Here is a 21,952-nt window from a genome sequence, read left to right as displayed (position 1 = left end):
GTCCTTGGGCACCCCAAGAAAAGCCTCAAGACTGGTTTGACGACAACAACCAGGACATTCTCGACCTCCTGGCAAGGAAAAGAGCAGCCCATGCAGCCTGGCTGAGTGAAAAGTCCTCAGTGCCTAAGCACGAACACTTCAAGAAGCTGAGAAGTGAGAACCAGGTCAAGATCAGACAGATGAAGGATGCTTGGTAGGAGGCAAAAGCAGAAGAACTCCAGAGCTATGCCGATGAACACGCCACGAAGCTTTTCTTCAGCGGCCTAAAGTCAGTTTCTGGACGTTCCTCTAGCATCATGACCCCATTTCGAGCGTCTGATGGGACCCTGCTAACAGACAAGACGCCTTGAGCGTTGGACAGCCCACTTCAGCCAGCTACTAAGCAGGCCATCCTCCATTGACGAGCATACACTCCAAGACCTGCCACAGCGACCTGTGATTCCCACCCTAGATGAGATAATAGCGAGAGAGGTGACACTGAAGGTCAACAGCCAGCTTCAGACTGGTAAAGCTCCAGGGCCAGACTGAATCCCTCCTGAAATCTACAAGGTGGGAGGTGAGGCTATCGTTGACCGGCTGATCAGTCTGTTTCAAAACTTTTGAGAGAAGGGAGAGCTGCCTCAAGACTTCAAAGACGCCAAATTCATACACCTGTATAAGAACAAGGGCGAGAAGCCTGCTTGCGACAATCACAGAGGGATGGGGATGTCTCCGAGCCCTTCCCTGTCACCAACGTAGTGAAGCAGGGCTGCGTCCTGGCTCCCACATTCTTCAGCCTGCTGTTCGCCGAGATGCTGTCAGCTGCACTAACCCAAACCAGCGCCGGCATCAGGATCAGATAGAGGACAGATGGACATTTTTTCGATCTACGTCGTCTGAACGCCAAGACCAAAGTGCGTGAAGCCCCGGTCCGCGACTTCCTCTTTGCTGACGACTGTGCGCTTGGCGCCCACTCTGAAGAAGACTTGCAATGCCTGGCAGATTGTTTCTCCACCGCTGCTAAAGCCTTTGGTCTGACAATCAGCATCAAGAAGACTGAAGTCATGTACTAAGCAGCCCCTGGTGCTAGCAAGCCAGAACCAGTCATTGATATTGACGGTGCCCAGCTGAAGAATGTGGAGGACTTCACCTACCTTGGTAGTTGCCTCTCTTCGTCTGGGACCCTGGACATGGAAATTTCCTGCCGACTGGCAAAGGCTAGCAGCGCCTTTGGACGCCTTTGGACAAGAGTGTGGCACGAGCGGGGCATCACGCAGAAAACGAAAGTCGCAGTCTACAGAGCTGTGGTACTAACATCGCTCCTATACGGCTGTGAAACGTGGACCTGCTATCGCCGCCACATCAAAAAACTGGACCATTTTCATCTCCGCTGTTTGCGCAGACTTCTGGGTATCCACTGGGAGAACCGTGTGACCAACCAAGAGGTCCTTCGCTGTGCCGCCCTGCCTGGAATCGAGGCCTTGATCATGCAGTCCCAGTTGAGATGGTCAGGCCACGTGATGCGTATGGAAGACAGCCGTCTTCCCAAGCAGCTCTTCTGTTCTGAGCTGGCCTGCGGCACAAGAAAGCAGGGAGGCCAGATCAATCGCTACCATGACTCCCTGAAGCAGTCCCTGAGCGCCTGCAACATCCCCGTCGATGGTTGGGAAGGACTGTCTGCCAACCGTACTGCCTGAAGGCAGTCTACACTGTACGGGGTCAAGGCCCTCGAGGACCGTCGACTTGAGCCACTTGATGCCAAACGCCAGGCCAGGAAGGACAGGAGAGCAAACCCTGCTGCTGCCGTAGCCTACCCGGTGTGTTGGAAGAATCTGCGCATCGGACTTCGGGCTACGAAATTTGAGGCAACACTAACAGCAACAATTCTTTCAAGAACTGCCCTAACCTGAAAGTTCAACATCTACAGACAAGGAACTTATATCGGTGCACTTTTTTTCGTTTGTTAATTAAACGCAGTCATTAATGACATTAAAAATGATTACACGACTAGGTCTGTTCATAACTATATGATACTCATCTGGTCATAACAACATTCTTCTGACGAAACGGATCGAATCTGGTGTGCATTGCATCTTCGTCAAGGAAACATAAATATACGGGCATCAACAGAAATAGAGACTGGAAATGAGAAAATTACCTTTTCAACAACCATCATGCGCGTGACGTAGTCAGCAAAAGTTTTTGTCTCAGTGACGGTCACTTGAATTTCACCATATACATTAGATTCATCTGGCCAATATTTTTCACATTTTACCTGTCGGAAGAAATAAAAATAGATTGAAATCCTCCGTAAAATGATCAACAGCCACTTTCACACCTTTCGGCATCGTGTGATAGAGTAACTGATGTGAATGATTGCAAGAGTATATTGAGGAGAGACAATCGTTGTTTATTATGCCGGCGAATCGGGCATCTCAGTAAAAATTGCGAGTCAAAGAAGAATTGTAGACGTAGTCATGATTCTCATCATCGATCGATTTGTGAAATGATTAAGTTAAGTTTACGCCTCCTCAACAAAAGAATGCAAATGATCCCAAACATTCCCCCATTGGAAACAACCTACCAGAAACCAAAGAAAGAAACAGAGATAATTACTTAATGACGAATACGGCAAAAACGCGTTCTGTTAATCGTTATATTTCCATAGTTCCACTCACTAATCCCTGTTGAACGAATGGAAAAAACCTTTAATATAATGGCAATTGTTCGTCATTTGTTTTAATGTTACCCAATTAAGATTATGTAGAAGATAACTGCATTTCAAAGCTTTCCCAAATGCCTAATACCTGCTTTTGAAATTGTGCTCTGTTTTATAGCACAAACCTTTGCACACTTGAATGAGTTGCCATATTGATAGCCTTCTAGATAAAGATATTAAAGTATATTCTTCTATTAACAACAAGCCGTACGTATTTGTTGTTCATGGCCAGCAGTTGATAGTCAACAATCTTTACAGTTTAGTACTACCCATTCTTGTTGTATAAAGATTTTGGTTATTTCACTTAAAAACAATAAACGCATTTGTTATATTTACAAGACAATTATGCAAATAAATTTGCAGAGTAAAAACTCGGTTGCTTTTCCTGTAGCCCTTCCAAACGGCCCTTCTTTGACCATAATGTTCTTCCAATAATACTTCTTTCATGAGACATATACTTTAAGATATGCAGTGTACATACATTGCAAACTCAAGCCTTCAAAAAGGCTGATTACATGAGCCCGGGTAGCCGGGATTCAGCGAAGTGTTGGGCTGCGTTTACTCTATACCGGATTCGCTCATCATGACATGTTCATTAGCTTTAAAGGGTTTAACTGTTCGGAGTAAAAGCTGATTAAGCCGATAGATTTAGTCTGATTGTGTTTCTGACGTTAAACAATTTCAACGCCTTTTAATAAAAAGAATATTTAACCTGCTACGATAGCAATCTGGTATAGTGTAAACGGGGCCTTATATGATTTTAGCAAATGGAACGATTCAATGCTCATCATCAGATAAATCTTCTCGAGAAATTTCACAATATCCTGATTCATCAACTATTGAAAAAATTTAAAATTAGTACAACCAATTTGGGCTAATATGAGAATTATACAACAGAAATAACTTCTGGCGCTTAAGAAACAGTTGAGATCGGGATCATGTAAACATATATTACAGGGTGTTAAATTTAATACCCTGTAATATATGCTGGTATTTAAAACCTCGTGTTTATAATTCATCTCAAATAATCTGAAGATGTCTTAAAATAAAGACGAAACGTTAATAATAAATCTTTCTTTATTTTACTATTGTGATGACTTTTTTAAAAGTCTTATTTTCAGCTATTATGTTCATATTGAAAATTTCGCTTTCCTCCTGGCAAATCTATGGCGACGATTACAAACTAAGAGCTCAATTAATACGGCAGAGCATGAAAATATAAATACGTGCCCCTCTCCTCCAATTAACGCTCAAAGATAACCGTCTACTCAAGTTAACCAGAATTTTTAAAATGCATTCATGAATTATACACTCTTGTCGCTTGCCCATTATGGACAAAGTTATTGCCGTAGTTTGTATTCTTTATCTTCTTAATATACTGACAAATCTTCTAAAAACTTCACTAATATGATGATATCTCATGTCGGTTACACTGCAATTTTCTATTTCTGCTATGCTTTAGCGTATCTGTTCAATATCTCTACCTTAAAATTTTTCTGATAATCTATCTGTCGTTATGTCTTGTGCTTGTATTTCAATTAAAAAACTGATCAAAAGTGGAAAAATTGCAAGAGAACCCGTACACTTTATCTTCGTCGTTCCTGAAAGTAGCTTAGATATATGATGATGTGCATTTAGCCTGTGAACTCTAAAATTATATATGTTATCATAAAAGTTTTATTGGAGTTCTTTGTGTATTATTTTTTCAAACATTGAAGAGAATTTGACGGGACAGCTGTATTTATTTTGCGAATATAAGCCACCTACTTACCTAGTCCCGATCTATTGCACGACCTAAATTATTGGCGACAGCAATGTAAAACGAAAACCATTCACCCTCAGACTTGACTATTTGTTAGAAATTTTTTAGATCTTTTGGCACTTAAAGAGTTGCAGCTATCCATCTGCCTTAATAAAAACTTTCATGAGATAAGTAACATTCAAAAACCCACTTCACATTAAACATTATCGAACAATGAATGGAAATTCTTTAAATCATCTCACTTTCGCCCGAATTCTAAAAGCCTGCGTTAGTAACACTCACGCTAACTTAATTCAACCTCTCGCTGTATCTAATCAAAGCAAAGTCATTTCTCAATCAATGGCAAGATTTTTGATGAAATATTTCAAATCAAGCGATTAGTCTAATTAATACGCCGAGGTGATTTTGAAACCACACTTAGTGAAGATGAGAGTGAGAGCGCTTATAAAATACAGGCGTATGTCTACGTCACCAAAAGCTCGCTGAGGTGTAAATATATAATAAAACATAAATTGTAAAATAACATTAAGATTTAAATCATATAAAGGTATGCAAGATGAATACCTAAACCTGGAGGAGAAAATAATACTGAAATTATGCAGAAATCATAAAACAAGCTTGCAATAGTTTTCAGTTTCAAGTACCCTAGTTATCAGAAAATTTAATTGATCTGAATGAAAAGTAAACAAAGCGCAGCATTGCAAAAAAGTAACTCCCACATTCGAATGGGTAATTTCAGGAGCTTAGTAAACAATGTAGACAATAAGTAGTCTAGATATCAACATAAATTTATTTCAAATGAAATCAATTAGTTTTTAGCCTGTTTAAATTTGTACTACCCTAGTAATGAGTGCAATGTTGAGTATATTATTTTTAGGAGTTGAAATGTTCCAAATAAAAACACATACAATGGTTACAGAAATCAAAATATCAATGAAAACTACAGAAAATTACTCTGAAGAAATATCGATAACTGCGAATAACATACATTACATAATACTTTCGTTCTTGCCAACTTCATTTAAATGACAGTATACATGTTCGTCTTCATTTCTTCCAGTGTTGTTCAACGACATGTATGAGGATTGGTCGCCGTCAACTTGTTCATAATTATTGTCATGGATATCAGAACTATCATAAACATTTGTTGGTCGCTTTTTATTATCACGATTTTCATCTTTATTTGATATATTTTTACGACGATAACACAACTGATAAATGTTAACGGTCATTGACATTAGTAAACAAATAGCCAGGGCAATGACAATCGGTAACAACTTTCCGTTTTCTTTGTTGCACTTTAACGAATCTAAACAAACATTAAAGACTATTAATTTTCTTAAAGTTTCTGACGATAGGTTTTTCAAATAATGAATGAAAATAATGAAATCATCAACAAAAACTTAAGCAAGTACAAGTAATTTACAATTGTCCCTTTAAAATCAGATAATTTATGTTTACAATTTAATGTCTTCATTGATTAAAGATATATTAGAAACGTTAAGGTTGTTTTTCACTCTGAATGACTGCTTTACAAAGCTCCCACAACCATCAAAGTCATTTTTAATAAAAACATAGTTAGCCTTACTAGAAGTTGAACGTAGTGTTGTATGTGCACATCTTGAAGGACCAGTCCTTGCTGCGTAACTCCAATCAGTTGAACAATAAAGACCCTAAAATTGATTAAATAGATACAATTATGAAAAAGATAAACTTGACTATGCTTTTGCAGATAATCAATAAAAGGCAAGATTTCAGAATGTACCTGTTCATTTACCACGAATCGCAGAAAAATTCGATATGTAGAATTAGCTTTTAAAGGACCATTATAATATACTCCATCTGTAGACCGTCGTGTTCGTGTTCCTGCAATACTTGTGTTTGAGCCATCACCAGGTGTAAACACAAACACACCATCATATTTGGGAGCAAACACAGCAGCTATATAAGGTTTTGGTTGTAAAAATTCAGATGAATACGTTACCAAATCATAGTTGCCATACTTAAAAGGTGGCGAAGAATTTTCTTCGTTTCCTTTCGTAGCGATTATAAAGAAATACCTGAAAACAGGAGCAATTAAATTTTCGCCGGATAAAGTTGGCTGAAACAGACATGAAAGATTAAATTACAACAAAGCCTATAAAAAATAAACATTCGAAAGTGCTTAATCACACCACCACCTAATGTTCGCACATACATAGCTCTAAATGCAAATACTATATAATTATCAAACACGGAGTGGCACAGATGTGGTTATGAAAATGATGTAAAAATGCATTATAAAACAAGTTTAGATGAATCCTAATTAGTCTGACGATAAACGCTGACAAAAAGTTTTTTATAATTTCCTATAATATATGCAATTTTACTCTAAGAACTGTTCGTAAACTCAATACAAAAAGTCAAAGAAGAACTTCCATGCAACTACTTACGCATATCTTTGTTTAGGAGTCTTCAAAGAAAATGTCAATGTTGTTTTCGTCGCGCATAAAGGTGCTTCCGGTGGTACTACAGAAATACAATTATGTTTATCAATTCACGCAAACTTTATAATAAATTACAGGGACTGGGAAAGATCAGTAATTGGAGAGGTGGTTCATATTCAAATTTCAAATAAACTTAATACGGTAGATCGTGCATAAATATAACCCACCCCCAATTATCGTCCTTGAAATGTGACTAGAACATGGAAAAAGAAGGCTTTTAAAAAAACGTACATCCATCTGTTATTGCCATTTTACTCTCACTGTAACTTCCTGGACCAACTTTTGTACTGGCCAAAACACGAATGTAGTATTTTGTCATTGGTTTTAAACTGTCTATTTTCAAACTTTGCTCTTTTGTAGTATAATTGCTTAAACATTTTAAATTCTCCAAGGCTGTGATACAAACAGTGTAGTCGACTATTTCTCCGTTTCTTTTGTTTATATCAGGTGGCTCCCACGTGATTACAAACGATAAGCTTCTGATCATAGAAATTGATATATTTAATGGAGGACTTTCGGGAACTGAAAACAAAAAAAAATACATGCACTATATGGCTTGTTACAAAGCTGTGAGTCAATAAATCATAGCACCCATGATCCCCAACTCAAGAAACATATCTGATTTAATTAAAACTATGACAATTTTAAACTGAAAGAAACTAATTTTTTTAAGAATCATATAGACGTAACTTTGTCGGAAACAGTAAAACATCATAATAGTGTAAGAGTGATGGAAAGTAAGCTTGATAACAGTCAGATAAAGAGAAAATCGGGTAGGGCTTGTGAAAAAGTGTTATATTTAAGTGTAATCTTCGAGACTATCGTAGCGGATGGTGATATATTATATTACTTAAAAATACGAGACTTTCTTGTGACTATATTCCCATTACATACCAGGATGCAGGTAATTTGCAAAAACTTTAAAAAGAAAAAAGAATTGAAGTTCCACAACACATAGTATAATTTTTCCCACCAGAAAATTCTGAGTATGACTGTCCAGAGGCCGTAAAGTAAAAATACAGAAATAACATTGCCCATAGCAATATGCCGCGTAACGAAGATATTGAAAATGATTTAAACATAGTTTAGGGTAGCGTATGTGATAAATACAACTTCCCTCACATGAGATGATAAATGGGTCTGTATTTTTACTCATTGTTCGTGCAAAGGCCTCACTTTTGTTTACCTATTTAAGACTATAAAAACAGACACATTTTGACGATACAAATACAGAACACAATAAATTACTTGTTCTTAATTTGTTTTAAAATAGCAACTCTTCCCATGGAATTTTTCGTAAGAATCAGGTTTAGTCAATAGAAAGCAAAAATCTAGAAGATCAAAATAATCTTACCATCGTCATGATTTTTGGTCTACAATGTTTTATAGAATTACATTTTAATTAGGTAAGCCTCGTTTTGATTTTACTTTTTATGTCAACAATGAGCGCATGTAGTGTTGAACTCTACTTTTGTGTTGCAAAATCTGATAATAAAGAAGTGTATCCAAATGATCAGGTGTGTTATGCTTCTTCACAAAAATATACCGTTGTATGTATATGTGCACGACAATTCAGTGGTATGAATTCTTAAAAATATGTAATATTATATGAAAGAGTAAATATCTTTGTTTGGCAAACACAGATTAGTACAAATACTTTCAAAAATTAAAGACACTGTGAGAAGAGATGTTTGCACGAAAAAATGTAAAATGCCCAGATATAGTTAAACACAGCTCAAAAAGTAAGAAATCAAGTTTAAATATCAAATCATATGAAGACACTATAAAGTGGACTATAAACAAATATTAAAATTCAATAGACAAATTACTCTTGACGAAGAAACCTGACAAAAATGCTTCAAAATTTTCTAAATTGATGGTATACGCAATGTAAGAATATTTACCATACGACGAAAAATTCAGGTCAAAACTTGTCCAAAGGCTGATAAATTACCAAGCAAAATTTAATCTGCTTGTATAGTACTTACAATTGCAAATCTCTCTGTGTGGCATACTTGTGTCGTTACATTGATATTCAAAGTAAAGATATTTCTCCAAACCAGGACAAATATTTGAAGGAAAATGATTATCATCAACAAATACATCACATTTTCTTTCACCATCACAGTAATTTTTAAGGTCACATGTGATATCAACACTACAATTGTAATCATAACTTGAGCCACAAGAGCTTCCTATACTCAATCCACGATATTCAGCCACTTTTACTACCATATATTGATTTTTAGAACAACTAGCATTCGCTATCTTTTGTCCAGTACATGCCACTGAACCTATAGTAAAAAAAAATACAATCGGTACGCGTTTATCTTTAAAATCCTGTAAACACAAAGTTGAATCTGATGAAGATAAAGTTTTTGATGACGTTGACCTTGCATGTAGACGCCATCCCTATAGCTGAAGATTTGTGGTAGTTTTTAATAAGATTTTAATTTAATGCATTTATATTAGATTAAAAAAAAATTCTTACCAAAATGAAATCACTGATCTTCTTCATTATTACATTTGGCTATTCCCATGTAGACATGACGTTTAATATATCCTGGAGGTACTGCACATTTATTAAAGTCGAAAGTAAATATTCCACCTTGAAAAGTTTGGGTTAAGGCGTTTGCGTCATTGCATGCAGCAGCAATGTCACCTTTCTTTTCGTATATCAAAAACAAATCTTGTAAGGCTCTTCCTCCGACAAGACAACCTCTTCTATTCGGTTTTAATATGGAGCCAGATTGATGAAATTGATACTGAGTTGTTGGGTCAAAACAGTTCTTAGTAAGGTTCAGATAGTAACCAAAATGTGGAGGACTATTAAAAAGCGTCATCCCAGTATCATAGATACACTTTCCTAATTGAACATGTTTGATAAAAATCCATTTGTTCCTGAAAAAAGGAAATTGATAATGATAAAAATAGCTCGCAAATGCTACTTGACAAAATCTGGAAAAGAAAACAAAACTTCATCAAAATTAATTTAGGATACTGAACACTATCAACACGACAGGGAAGCCTAAATGCCAAAAGTCAGGTTTCTTTTATGTATTTTTGATCAACAGGAAGTTCATCCGCAGAAGCATAAATAATTGAGTATTCTCTGATTTTCATCTCAGTCATAGGAAGTCAGCCAATGTTATACAAAAACAAAAACAAGGTATGAATATGAAAAAGAAACTGTGTTTTGAACTCTGTAGTAGCAAGCATTCCACATATTTCTGTTTTTGGAGAAAGAAAAATTCTACTCTCCAGCATACGAGCAGTTTAAAGCGTTTTTCTACCATGTAACTTGTTTCGCAACTTGTGTTGTGATGGCCTTCTCATGATGCTACACTGTGCAATACTTCTTGTATTTTGCAATGGCAAACATTTCGCTGTAGAGTTAATTATATTCCTAGATACTAGCCGGATAGCGAGTTCTTATTGACCAATGAAGAAAACATTGCACTAAAACATGCAAGGACGTTACACAGTATAACACCTTAAAAATGCGTTGCAGCGCTGTGGCAATTGTTGCAATAAGTAGAAACAGATTCCATATCATGCAACACTTCTTGCATCACAATTGTTGCCTGACTTTATTATTACGAGGGAATCCACACCTTGCAACCTCGCATGCGAATTTGTATCGCAATATATAAACAGAGATAGCAAATTGCAAGAGAAGTTGTACAAGCGCCTTTACTTGGCAATATGCTGAAGTAACCCTTAGTTTTTTCTGTTTTATATGGAATGATGCAGCTAGCTATTAGGTAAGCTTGATAACATACCATTCTAAGTGTTCTAAGGAGCAGTTTGAGAACTGTGCATTATTGAGCATATGGTGCATGAAATTCACATCATTGTATTAAAAACTTATCAACTTCATGTTAAATAAAAATGGAGAGAGGACAACAGAGAGTGAATGTATCAACACAAGATTTGGCTGAAATGTTAGAAATAGTCCAGAACAAGCTAACAAGATTGGACACAATATCTATCCCAGATGAAACTGATTGTTTACTTTCAAGAATAGATATGATCAAAACCAGAGTTATCAGTCTGTGTCTCGATAGGTTGTTTTTGGAATTGCAAAACACGGCTTATAAATGCCTTAATGAGGTAACTGCGTTTGCATATTCACCATGTGAAACATGAAGTCCTGGCGACCTTCAATCGATGTTAACAAAGAACAAGTTAGCTTTCGTCTTGAGCAAAACTTTAAAGTGGCTGAAATTTAGCCGAATCACAGGAGTCGGAAAACGGACGTTGGAAATGAGAATGAAATCACTTGTTGGGAAGAAGATAACTGCAAGATAGTGAGGGGAAGATCTTATTGTACGTTTTCATTTATTTAGTATTCTTCCCAATTTTATTTCAATTAGGAATAAGCTATTCTGTCATTAATGTTGAAGGAGTTGAAGCAGATGCTACGAGCCTTGCAATATTTTCAAATAACTAGCCTGTCTGCAAGTAAAGCCAAGTGATTTAATTTACCTTTCCAGCGTCTGTTTTCCGACTCTTGTGTTTCGGCTAAATTTCAGCCACTTTAAAGTTTTGCTCAAGAAGAAAGCGAACTTGTTCTTTGTTAACATCGATTATAGGTCGCCACGACTTCGTGTTTCACATGGGGAATATGCAAACGCAGTTACCTCATTAAGGCATTTATAAGCCGTGTTTTGCAATCCAAAAATAAGCTATCGAGACAGAGACTGATAACTCTGGTTTTGATCATATCTATTCTTGAAAGTAAACAATCAATTTCATCTGGGTGAGATATTGTGTCCAATCTTGTTAGCTTGTTCTGGACTATTTCTAAAATTTCAGCCAAATCTTGTGTAGATTTCACTTTCTGTTGTCCCCCCTCCATTTTTATTTAATATGAAGTTGATAAGCATAATACGGAGGCAATAATGAGCCTGCAATGTAATTGAGAGAAGATTAGCGGAATTATGATATTGGCAGCGATTTTATTTTATTTTGACACTTCAAGACTCGAGTATATTTGTTCAAACCCATTCAAATAAACATAATAGATACCTTATCTTCCGCAGTCAAAATTTTCAGGACAACAATTTTGTACCTATGCATTCATTAAGGAGGACAAAACTGACCTTTCGCTAGCCTTTATCTTTCTATTAGAATTTAATGGTTTGATTGATATGCTTGATTTTGTATTGGCATACATTATTTAAATGTTTTACGCCAAATTATTAACACTTTCATTAGATTTTTTGAAGCAGTTTTTTAGTTGGATCCAGAGGCGTAACTAGAACGTTAATTGAGAGGGGAAGGGGGGTGCATATTCATATATTCTGTTGTGTCCTACTGATTTCTTTTGAAAGTGATTTGAATTTGAAAAGAAATCAGTAGGGCACAACTGAATATATGAATATACACCCCACCCAATTAACGTTCTAGTTACGCCTCTGGTTGGTGCAAATAAATGTTTGGTCTTTTGACATTCACTGTTATCTGCATGTGCTTTATCTGACCACCATTCATCCGTATCCGTGTTTCCACGTATCTCCTTGAAAATAATTTTGTCGGAACTTGCACCCTTGCACAAGCCACCAATATTCAACTTTAATGAAATTTGAGCATTGATGTAAACTATTGTCGAGATGTAAACTATAATGTCGCAAAAGCAAACTTTAATGTTGCGAATGCAAAATTTAATGTTGCGAATGCAAACTTTAATGTTGCAAATGTTGCGAATGCAAACTTTAATGTCGCAAATGCAAACTTTAATGTTGCGAATGCAAACTTTAATATCGCCAATGCAAAATTTAATGTTGCGAATGCAAACTTTAATGTTGCGAATGCAAACTTTAATGTTGCAAATGCAAACTTTAATGTCGCGAAAGCAGACTATAATGTCGCAATTGCAAACCATAATGTCGCGAATGCAAACTATAATGTCGCGATTGCAAACTATAATGTCGCGATTGCAAACTATAGTGTCGCGAATGCAAGCTATGATGTTGTGAATGGAACCTATAATGTCGCGAAAGCAAACTATAATGTCGCGAAAGCAAATTATAATGTCGCGAAAGCAAACTATAATGTCGCGAATGCAAACTTTAATGTCGCGAATGAAAACTTTAATGTCGCGAATGAAAACTATTATGTCGAGAATGAAAACTTTAATGTCGCGAATGAAAACTATAATGTCGCGAATGAAAACTTTATAGCCGCGAATGAAAACTATAATGTCGCGAATGAAAACTATAATGTCGCGAATGAAAACTATAATGTCGCGAATGAAAACTTTATAGCCGCGAATGCAAACTTTAATGTCGCGAATGAAAACTTTAATGTTGCGAATGAAAACTTTAATGTCGAGAATGAAAACTTTAATGTCGCGAATGTGAGCTATAATGCTAAAAATTAAGGCATGAATTTTGGCGGAAAATGAACGCCATATACGCACACACTTTAGACGAAACATTATTCTAAAATCAAACACTATAGTGATGGTTGGAGACTTATTATCAAATATAAATTTTACCATGCCCACTTAAGTCTCAAATATATATTGGTCGTGATCACAAACATGTTGCTCGGAGGAATGAAAATTTCAATATTGGCAAAAGAGTCTGAGAGCTCTTTTCTTCCGCATACGTCACAATTAAATGGATTGATAATTTTACCAATCAGAAATTAAAGGCTTGGGATTGTTGGGAATCCCTGTAGCTAAATATCGCAAAGTAACGACAAGTCTTTCTCCTGCAGAAACTGGTATTCTGCTTTTGCATTTCTTTTGTAGGGGGCAACAAGATTTAATAGATGCTCTAGCCTCTCTGGACTCATTCTTAAAAATTTGAAAAAATACTCTCAATCGTGCAATTTTAACTCTTCAACCAAAATATGATATTGACTTTCCTGCTCGCGCTTCTTCAACATTTCTCTTATCCAAAAGCTTCTCTTTCGTGGTTTGTTTAATCTGAGTAAAATTTGCTCTTTCCTTAACAAAGCCAATAAATACAATTGAAGCTGCACAGAAATTATAATATTCAATTTCAGATTGAAAGGAGCCATTTTTTTTCTCAAAGCGCTCATCGGCTATCACCGACCATCGCCGATGGTGAGCGATGCTTTGCGATGCTTTGCGATGAATGAGAACACAAGGCCATCGAGAGGCCATCACCGACCATCCGCAATAAACGTCGCCGATACTAGTGACGTTTTGCGATGAATGAGAACTAGGCTTTACAATAACAAAGATTAACTAGCATAAATCAATATATGTACACCGTAACCCTAACCCTCACACCCCTTAAAAAACAACCAAAATCTTCCAACGTGATCGTTACTGAATAAAATCAATAAACGCAAAATAACCAAGACACGCTCTTGAATTGAGCTTTTGCCCCTTTACAGGTTTACATTATAATAAGTTTATGACGAATTAAACATGTTCGTCTGTTCTGGGCATGTATTCTATTAGTTTTGCAAGTGCAAAGAAATTTCACATAAGAGTAGATGTACATAATGAATTAAATATAGGTCAAAGTGTCGTATGGATTTGATTAAAGTTGAACACGAAGCACTGTAATCACAATGGTGCACTATAAACTAAACTGACTCAGGAGAAATTAAAATGAACTACCCTTGCACGTACCTTTTTTGTTCACGTTGATGACAACATAACAAGTGTGATTTTTTCCACCGTATAAAACATACTTGTAAGGGATTTTGTGTTGTCCGACTCCAAATATATCAGAAGGTTCATCATACAGTTTTTCTACTGTTTCATTTATGTACTTATGTGAACACGTGAAGTCTTCTGGTTCTTTCCATTTTGCGAATGCAAAATAAGAAAATTTGGGGCTTAGCCCACCAGTATAGACGTATGACCCATTAGTAACGTTCAGAATATTCAGGCTGCATCAACATATACCTAACAAAAATTAAGTTATCTTTAAGTGGTTGTCCAGAGAAAAGGAACAAGTAGAAAGAGACAATCATTTGACCAGAAAATATTACAAACTATTCACATTGAATCGAAAGTCTTCCTTAAACCCAAATAGACAATAACTATAAAGACTTTATCATATAACTGCATATATTACTATTTTTGACTCTACTCTCATATTACTTTGCTTTTGTAACTAGACAGAGGAGCAATAAACGAGAGATTATGCTGCATTAATGCTGTGAAGCTAGTGTATCCAAATCAGTTGAGTACTTTAACATGTACCTTACAGGTTTAAACCATTTACTTTAGGTACCTTACTTTAATGCACTTTCTAAGAACACGGTTTCAATTAGCGTTATTTAAATTAAACAGTACCTCAGTAATATAAGTGTTGTGATTGTTCTCCAAGTACATTTCAGTTGATGTTCTGTACTTACTGTAAACTGAACTGTTGTTTACTTTACCTTCGAGTGGACATACTTCACTAAAAATTTTAAATCGCTCCAAAAGATATTTCTTCTCCTCAACACAACAACGTGTACGAGTATTGTCGCATTTCGAATCGATTTCAATTTTGTCCGCCACAAATTTCTTCCATTCTTCCTCACAAAACTCAAGCTCTTCATTCCAACCCATTTTCATGGTGAATCCTTGACCAAATAACAGCCACAATAACGACCATATTATTAAACTCATCATTGCATAGATCCAAGTATATACACTAACGCTATAAATTATAATTGATTATTGGATGTAGGTACGTTATCACAGAGGACTTTAAATTTATATTTAGATCGACAATGACTACGTCACAATTACATCTGTGATGCAAGCAGATCACGATCAAAACGTATTTTTGAGCAATATATGAACATTATCTAAAAAATTAATTTCAGCAAAATTGTGTAGCGAGAAAACTGTTCAGAAATGGATTAAGCTAGTCTTATATGGTTGCATGATGGTCTCGCATTGGAAGCAACTGTAGCTGTTATATATGTACATGGTTATAATTTTTTTAAAAGAATGAAACTTGGTTATCTTTCAATTTATGCTTTATTCTTCTTACTCGGTTCAATCTAAATTTCAACTGTTTGTGTTTCAAGAGATTTATTCAACGATGAAAAAAAATGCTTTTTAGTGGATAGCGCTAAGGAAGCGAAGAAAGCGAGATCAACTTAAAATCAAAGCAAATCATTTATTTTAGATACAATAGATTAAAAACTAAAGACGATGTTAAAACTCTTTTTCTGAATATGAAATTAACAATTGTGCATGCAGAGCTTTCCATTAGCTATTTCATTTCAATTTTCTGTTATGTCATGATACATGTAAAAAACGTATGAAATCATAAAGTACTTTACAATTTCTTGTAATGCAGCCTCTATACCTGTATAGTTATACCTGTATTGTCTCTATAGCTATACCCGTATTGGATTTTCATTCGAATTTTTAATTCATCGAACTCAATATATTAGCAGCTATAAAACAGCTAAATTGCTCAGTTGACAAATTCAAAAAGTTACAGTTGAAAAATTAACTAAATAAATTAGAAATTTCAAAAGATAATGACTAAAAAATAATGTTGAAAGGGTGTTAGATATTTACATTACATGCACCGCGTAGCTTTTTTTCTATTGGGGAGGAAGAGCATACGAAATAAACCAACGTCGATATTAAGGGCAGCTAAGTAGTTTTGGGTTTCAGCGTTATCTTGAGATGGCTCAAATTCTATTATAAAAATTTACAGAAATATCACAAAAAATCTTGAAAATGGTTTGCAGCTTTTTACATTTTACCAAGCTTGTCGTTACTCCTTTGTTTGCAGTTATTCGTGGAGTACTAACTGCCAATGAATACTCCATAAGAATTGAAAATCTCAAGCGGATTTCTTTATGATTTTTCACAGGTTCCGCTGAAGAACGAATATATTTAAAGAACAGTGAAATAGGGTTTGTTTTTGATGTAGTTGAGAGATTTGAGCGAAAAATATAATAATATATATGAATCAAAATATGAATGTAATAACCTGTCCCGAATCCTACATGAACCATGGAGGTATTGTGGTAAATGAAACTCAGTGAAAGAAAAAAATTGCAGTATTAAATGTTAACATAGCATTGACGATAAAGAAACTTCCTTTTCACTATTAACTACATCACATCTTACCTTTGTTCTTTATTTAATTGAAAAACGGACACAATAAGGCGACTGAAGAAATACACCTTACACAAGCAGTGAAAAATTAAGATACATTCAAGTCAGACGAACAAAAGAGTTGTGACTTTCGCAAGGTTTTACTTGCAGCTGCTGGCCAAGGCTATCGGCTTCCTTAAATGTATGGTGCATGTTGAGTATTTACAAACACTTATTCCATCTTCCCCAGTTATTCAACATTTTATAGAATTTGTTTTGCGTCAAATCCTATCCTTTACGAATCAACAAAAATACTTTAAACGTGTTAGGAAATTTGGATGCTGTAGTTGGTTGACGAAGCAATGTTATAGAAGATAAAGTTTTTGATATTTTATAGAATTACCTCTGTTTATAGCTACGAAGCAACGAAGCACAAATAATGCATCTAAAGTGGGCAAACACGGCAAAACAGGTTAATGACTTGAAGTGCTCAATGACGAAAAATTAAATTGCTCCCATAACGTATTTTAAGTTTTAGACTATAATCTTCACCAACAGTAAATTCACTTTTGCCGACAGTCATTAACAAAATTTTCACGCCCTAAATACAACAAATTGTGTCAGACCGAACTTTACAGTAAAATTTACTATTTACTATTATAATAATAAAGTTTAACTAGCATAGATCAATATATGAACACCTTAACCCGAACCATCACACCCTTTAACAAACAAACAAAATCTTCCAACGTAATCGTTACTGAATAAAATTAATAAACGCAAAAATAACATAGACACGCTCTTGAATTGAGCTTTTTTCTTTTACAGGTTTACATTATAATAAATGTATGACGAATTGATCATGTTCAATTGTTCGGGGAGTGTATTCTATTATAATTGATGTGTTGATGAGAAAGCGACGTGTCATTTGGTCATATATGCGGGAAGGAAAACCGCTTTTGACGAGTAACTTTTTTGTAAATTAGAGTTCTATGTGAAAAAGTTTTCGAAAGAGATTTGATGTAATACACAGGAAGCTAGGTGTACGTTTGTAACTAAGTAGAATGAAGCTGTGGAAGTTAGCAAAGAGGTCAGTGAGGGTATAGGTTTGCGGTAAACTGAAGGGATGAATTTTCCATTTGTGTATTTCTTCAAGTGTGGGAGCTGCAACGCTCACAGCTATTTGTCACAAATATTCAAATTTTAGGCAAAACAACAAAATTTACGACATATTAAAAGCTGTTTGTTTATTGTCTTCAAGTGTTTGTTTTTGCACCATGGACACAAAGACAGCCGCACGTCACAAATACAACGAGAAATGACGAGAAAAATAATGCTTCGCCTTAGCCGTTTTGGTAATTGAAGCGATACAGAATTTAGTCCAGCATTGTATTTTAAAGAATTAAAAATAAAATGGTTTTGAAATTTACTGATCTTGAAGTTAAAAGTGTTCTATATAGTATTGTCTGCTATCAAATTTAAAACCGTATCAACTTTTGTTGTCCCTTATTTCGACATCACTTTACTTTGGTGTAAGACAAGCTTTATGTTCACCCATTTGGCTGGTAATTTATACACTTTTTAAAATATGCTAATTATTTTTAAAAAGTTGACTTTATGTCTCCATTCTGAAGTGAACAGGTGTACAGTTATGACGGGAAGTTTGGGTCAAAGGTGTTGATGAGAAAGCGATGTGTCATTTGATCATATATGCGGGAAGGAAAATCGCTTTTGGCGAGTAACTTTTTTCTGTAAATTAGAGTTCTATGTGGAAAAACGTTCGAGAGAGATTTGATGAAATACATAGGAAGCTAGTGAACGTTTGTAACTAAGTGTAATGAAGCTGTGGAAGTTAGTGAAGAGGTCAGTGAGGGTATAGGTTTGCGGCTAATGGAAGGGGTGAGTTTTACATTTGTGTATTTATTCAAGTATGGCAGCTGCAACGCATCGTATGAGTGTCAAAACAAACGTCATTTAGACACAAGATTTTTGAAGCATTTGGGAATATCTCTCCTCAAAGGTAACCAATATCGCGCCCTACGTAATCGAGCAATTTTGCTCACAAAAACACATGTGGAAACACCACCATATTGACGACTTTAAAATAATTTTCTCTTCTCACGATCCATACAAACTCTCTATTCATAAGAACATTCTAATCACAAGCCTTCACCTAACGTCCTAGAGAGTTGTATTCCACGCTATCCCTTTTAATTGCAATTTATTGTGCTTCCTAACTTCGTAATTTATGTAATGTATTCGACACTGTCATCTTTTGTATTCTAACAGCTTATGTAAATATGATTCTTTACGTATAAGTGGCATATCCTATTAAGAATGCAATAATACTCATTATTGTCTGAAGATGTCTTAAGTAAAGACAAAACGTTACAATAAATTCCATTTTTGAAACTGCTATACCTTGGCTCAACTTAAAGCCTTATGTTGGGCATTAATTTTTATCACCCAAATTTGATTAACGCTGTAGCACGCCTCTCGCTACCATCTTAAAAAATAAATCGTTTCAAATTGTGTCGTCCAGATAATAAAACTCACTTTACAAGTGCTCTTTCTTCGACTCACATTCGCATATGGTTTTTGTTTTTGTTTTTTGCGTTTTGCTATTTGCTTCACGAAGTTTGTTTACATTTATTTGAAAATATACATGTAATGGACTACTGGTCCATTATGAAAAAGTAAAGAATAGAGAAAAATGTTTCTGAACCAATCAAAGTGCGCTGTTTCACCGTAAGTTACGCTTGCGATGTTTCAATGTGATTTTTTGCATCTGAAAGAATTGACAAGTTTGAAAAACGGGTTGCTGAATTGGAGATCTCATTGATGAAAGATTGTATGTAGTTCACACACGTAGACTAACAATTTCAATCTTTAAGTACAACATTTTGGAAAATCGTGTGATTGAAGAGTCATATTTTTGCTTGCATGCAAAAAAATTGTCGCTTATACTTTTGCTATAAACGAGATTACTTACCTTTGATCCAGAGAGCAACGCAGCAATTAGATGCATTAAAATACATCAACCACTTGGACGGATTAACGAAATCTGCAAGATTAGAGATATCAAATAGAACCACCACTGAAATAAAAAATCATTTCCATCATAATAACATAGATCGAATTAAGAATACGCCAGTTTCAATTAAAATTGATTTTCAAAATATAAGGATTAAAGTTTGTTGCATAGTTCCCACCCTCCCCTCCCACGTACATGAAGAAAGGAGAGCTTCGATACCCGTGCGATTATATGAGACGTTAAATGAATGCGCACTCCATATACATACATGACCTCCACACAACAATGACAGCTCATTTGACTTCAGCAGTTTTTTTTAAACCTTCCAATTCAGGTAAAATTTCTGAATGGTAGCAGAGTTTGAATTGATCCTAAATGATAAAAATGTTATAGAAATAATCAAAAAATAAGTACATCACCAAGTTTAGTCGAACTAAGCAAAATTCAATGTGTAAGTGTCCAGAAACATTCTGTTTGGAAATTTATGTTGACGTTTGACAAACGGCCATCAGACAGTGGCGCCTGCAGAATTCTATTTTTCATGGAGTGGGACACCTTGAATACGTTCTTTACTTAAATCACGCATTGTTTTATTTCACTAAAACTATCAAAACTCATATATAAAGACGTTCAGTAAAATAATTGTTAGGGGGAGTTCGGCGCCTATCCATCTAGGCGTAAGTTTATTATCAAGCTAAAAACTTCTACTCTCAAAATGCAAACGAAAATCAGGAACAAAAACAGCCGAGCAGCCATCAGCGTAACCAGCTGGCAAATTGATATGTAAATAATGTTGACTAACTATTACACAACAAATTTCTAAAGAAATAAATATTGTTGATGATTTACATAGCACGACATACATAGCAGGACCAAAAATGCAGTTAGGCTACGATAATGAGAGCAAAGTTCGCATACAAGCACGAATTATAAAGTTGAAATTTGGCAATATCCATACAACATATAATGATTGTAAATGTGTCAAAGTGTTGATATATATAAAGTAAAAACAACGAATTTTTGATGGTCTATTTAGTAGAGGCTGCATAGTTCATAAATGACAATAGCGCTCGGTGTTGGTGCCATTGGGGCTTCATGAGAATTAGAAAGACAAGCTTACCGCCGTTTCGACGCACTACGGGCGTCCATTACGAATTAGCTTGATACATTGGAAGGCATCCATTGCTTGGACAATTTTGACTCGGTCGACAAGATTTGAGATAGCAATATAGGTTCCAGATCGACCTGCTCCATCACTGGATGCGAAAAAATAAAATTATAGCTACTTTTGAGTTTGTAGCAAATTTCTTGTAGAGATCTTCACACAGAACTTAAACCGCTGAATTTTAACGAAACAGAGCAAAGAAACCAGGCTAATCAACTGCTAATATTCCAGTGACACGTGTTTACCTGCACACAACAATGACAGGTCCCTTTACATCAGCAGCTCTTTGTGAATCTTCAACTTCAGATAAAATTTCCACCATACTGTGAACATCTTTATGAACATCATGAACCGGCCACGATATGTCATGAATCACGGATAATACGACCTTTTTAATATCCTAAGAAGCAAAAAATAAATAAATGTAACAAATCATTTAATCATAAAAACACGAAGGAACAACCAAGAGCAGAAATCCACTTAGTTATTCTGCAAAACAATAGGGAATATAAGGAGGGGACATAAATTAAGATAAAGCAAACATTTAAATAAACACAGTAGCGTAGGCAGTCTGCAGGTTTATTCCGCTTTGTAAATTTTGAAGGATTAGCGATCATAAATTTAGTAATCACAAATTAACTTTTAATTTGTCTAATTAAAAGTTAATAAGCTAGAAGTATTTTTTAGAAATCTATTGTTCTTACGGTCAGTAAACACAAAAATATTTGCTGCAACTTCGTAAAAGCACTATTCATATAGCGC

The 21,952-nt window shown here is 35.4% G+C and overlaps 1 protein-coding gene and 2 long non-coding RNA genes across 3 annotated transcripts; all 3 read right to left on the bottom strand.

The window, feature by feature from the left end:
• Positions 1 to 5,227: 5,227 nt before the first annotated feature.
• Positions 5,228 to 7,433, bottom strand: LOC124452164. Its single transcript, XM_047002750.1, has 5 exons — positions 7,178 to 7,433; positions 6,893 to 6,968; positions 6,226 to 6,520; positions 6,049 to 6,133; positions 5,228 to 5,769 (listed from the first exon to the last, which is right to left on the bottom strand). Exons 1-5 carry the CDS (start codon positions 7,431 to 7,433, stop codon positions 5,450 to 5,452), a joined length of 1,032 nt encoding a protein of 343 aa, XP_046858706.1. The 3' UTR covers positions 5,228 to 5,449.
• LOC124450492 lies at positions 7,434 to 14,828 on the bottom strand. Its single transcript, XR_006950007.1, has 4 exons — positions 14,562 to 14,828; positions 9,438 to 9,847; positions 8,935 to 9,240; positions 7,434 to 7,468 (listed from the first exon to the last, which is right to left on the bottom strand). It is a non-coding gene; the product is annotated as an uncharacterized LOC124450492 (long non-coding RNA).
• Positions 14,829 to 19,692: 4,864 nt separating this feature from the next.
• LOC124450475 lies at positions 19,693 to 21,537 on the bottom strand. The gene is made up of 5 exons (XR_006949990.1): positions 21,436 to 21,537; positions 21,146 to 21,281; positions 20,299 to 20,396; positions 19,984 to 20,055; positions 19,693 to 19,779 (listed from the first exon to the last, which is right to left on the bottom strand). It is a non-coding gene; the product is annotated as an uncharacterized LOC124450475 (long non-coding RNA).
• Positions 21,538 to 21,952: the final 415 nt, after the last annotated feature.

The sequence above is a fragment of the Xenia sp. Carnegie-2017 genome, unplaced genomic scaffold (assembly GCF_021976095.1).
Source record: "Xenia sp. Carnegie-2017 unplaced genomic scaffold, XeniaSp_v1 HiC_scaffold_24, whole genome shotgun sequence".
In the NCBI taxonomy this organism is placed as follows: domain Eukaryota; kingdom Metazoa; phylum Cnidaria; class Anthozoa; order Malacalcyonacea; family Xeniidae; genus Xenia; species Xenia sp. Carnegie-2017.
Note: the sequence above shows the minus strand (reverse complement) of the source record. Positions and strands in the feature narration are given on the sequence as shown.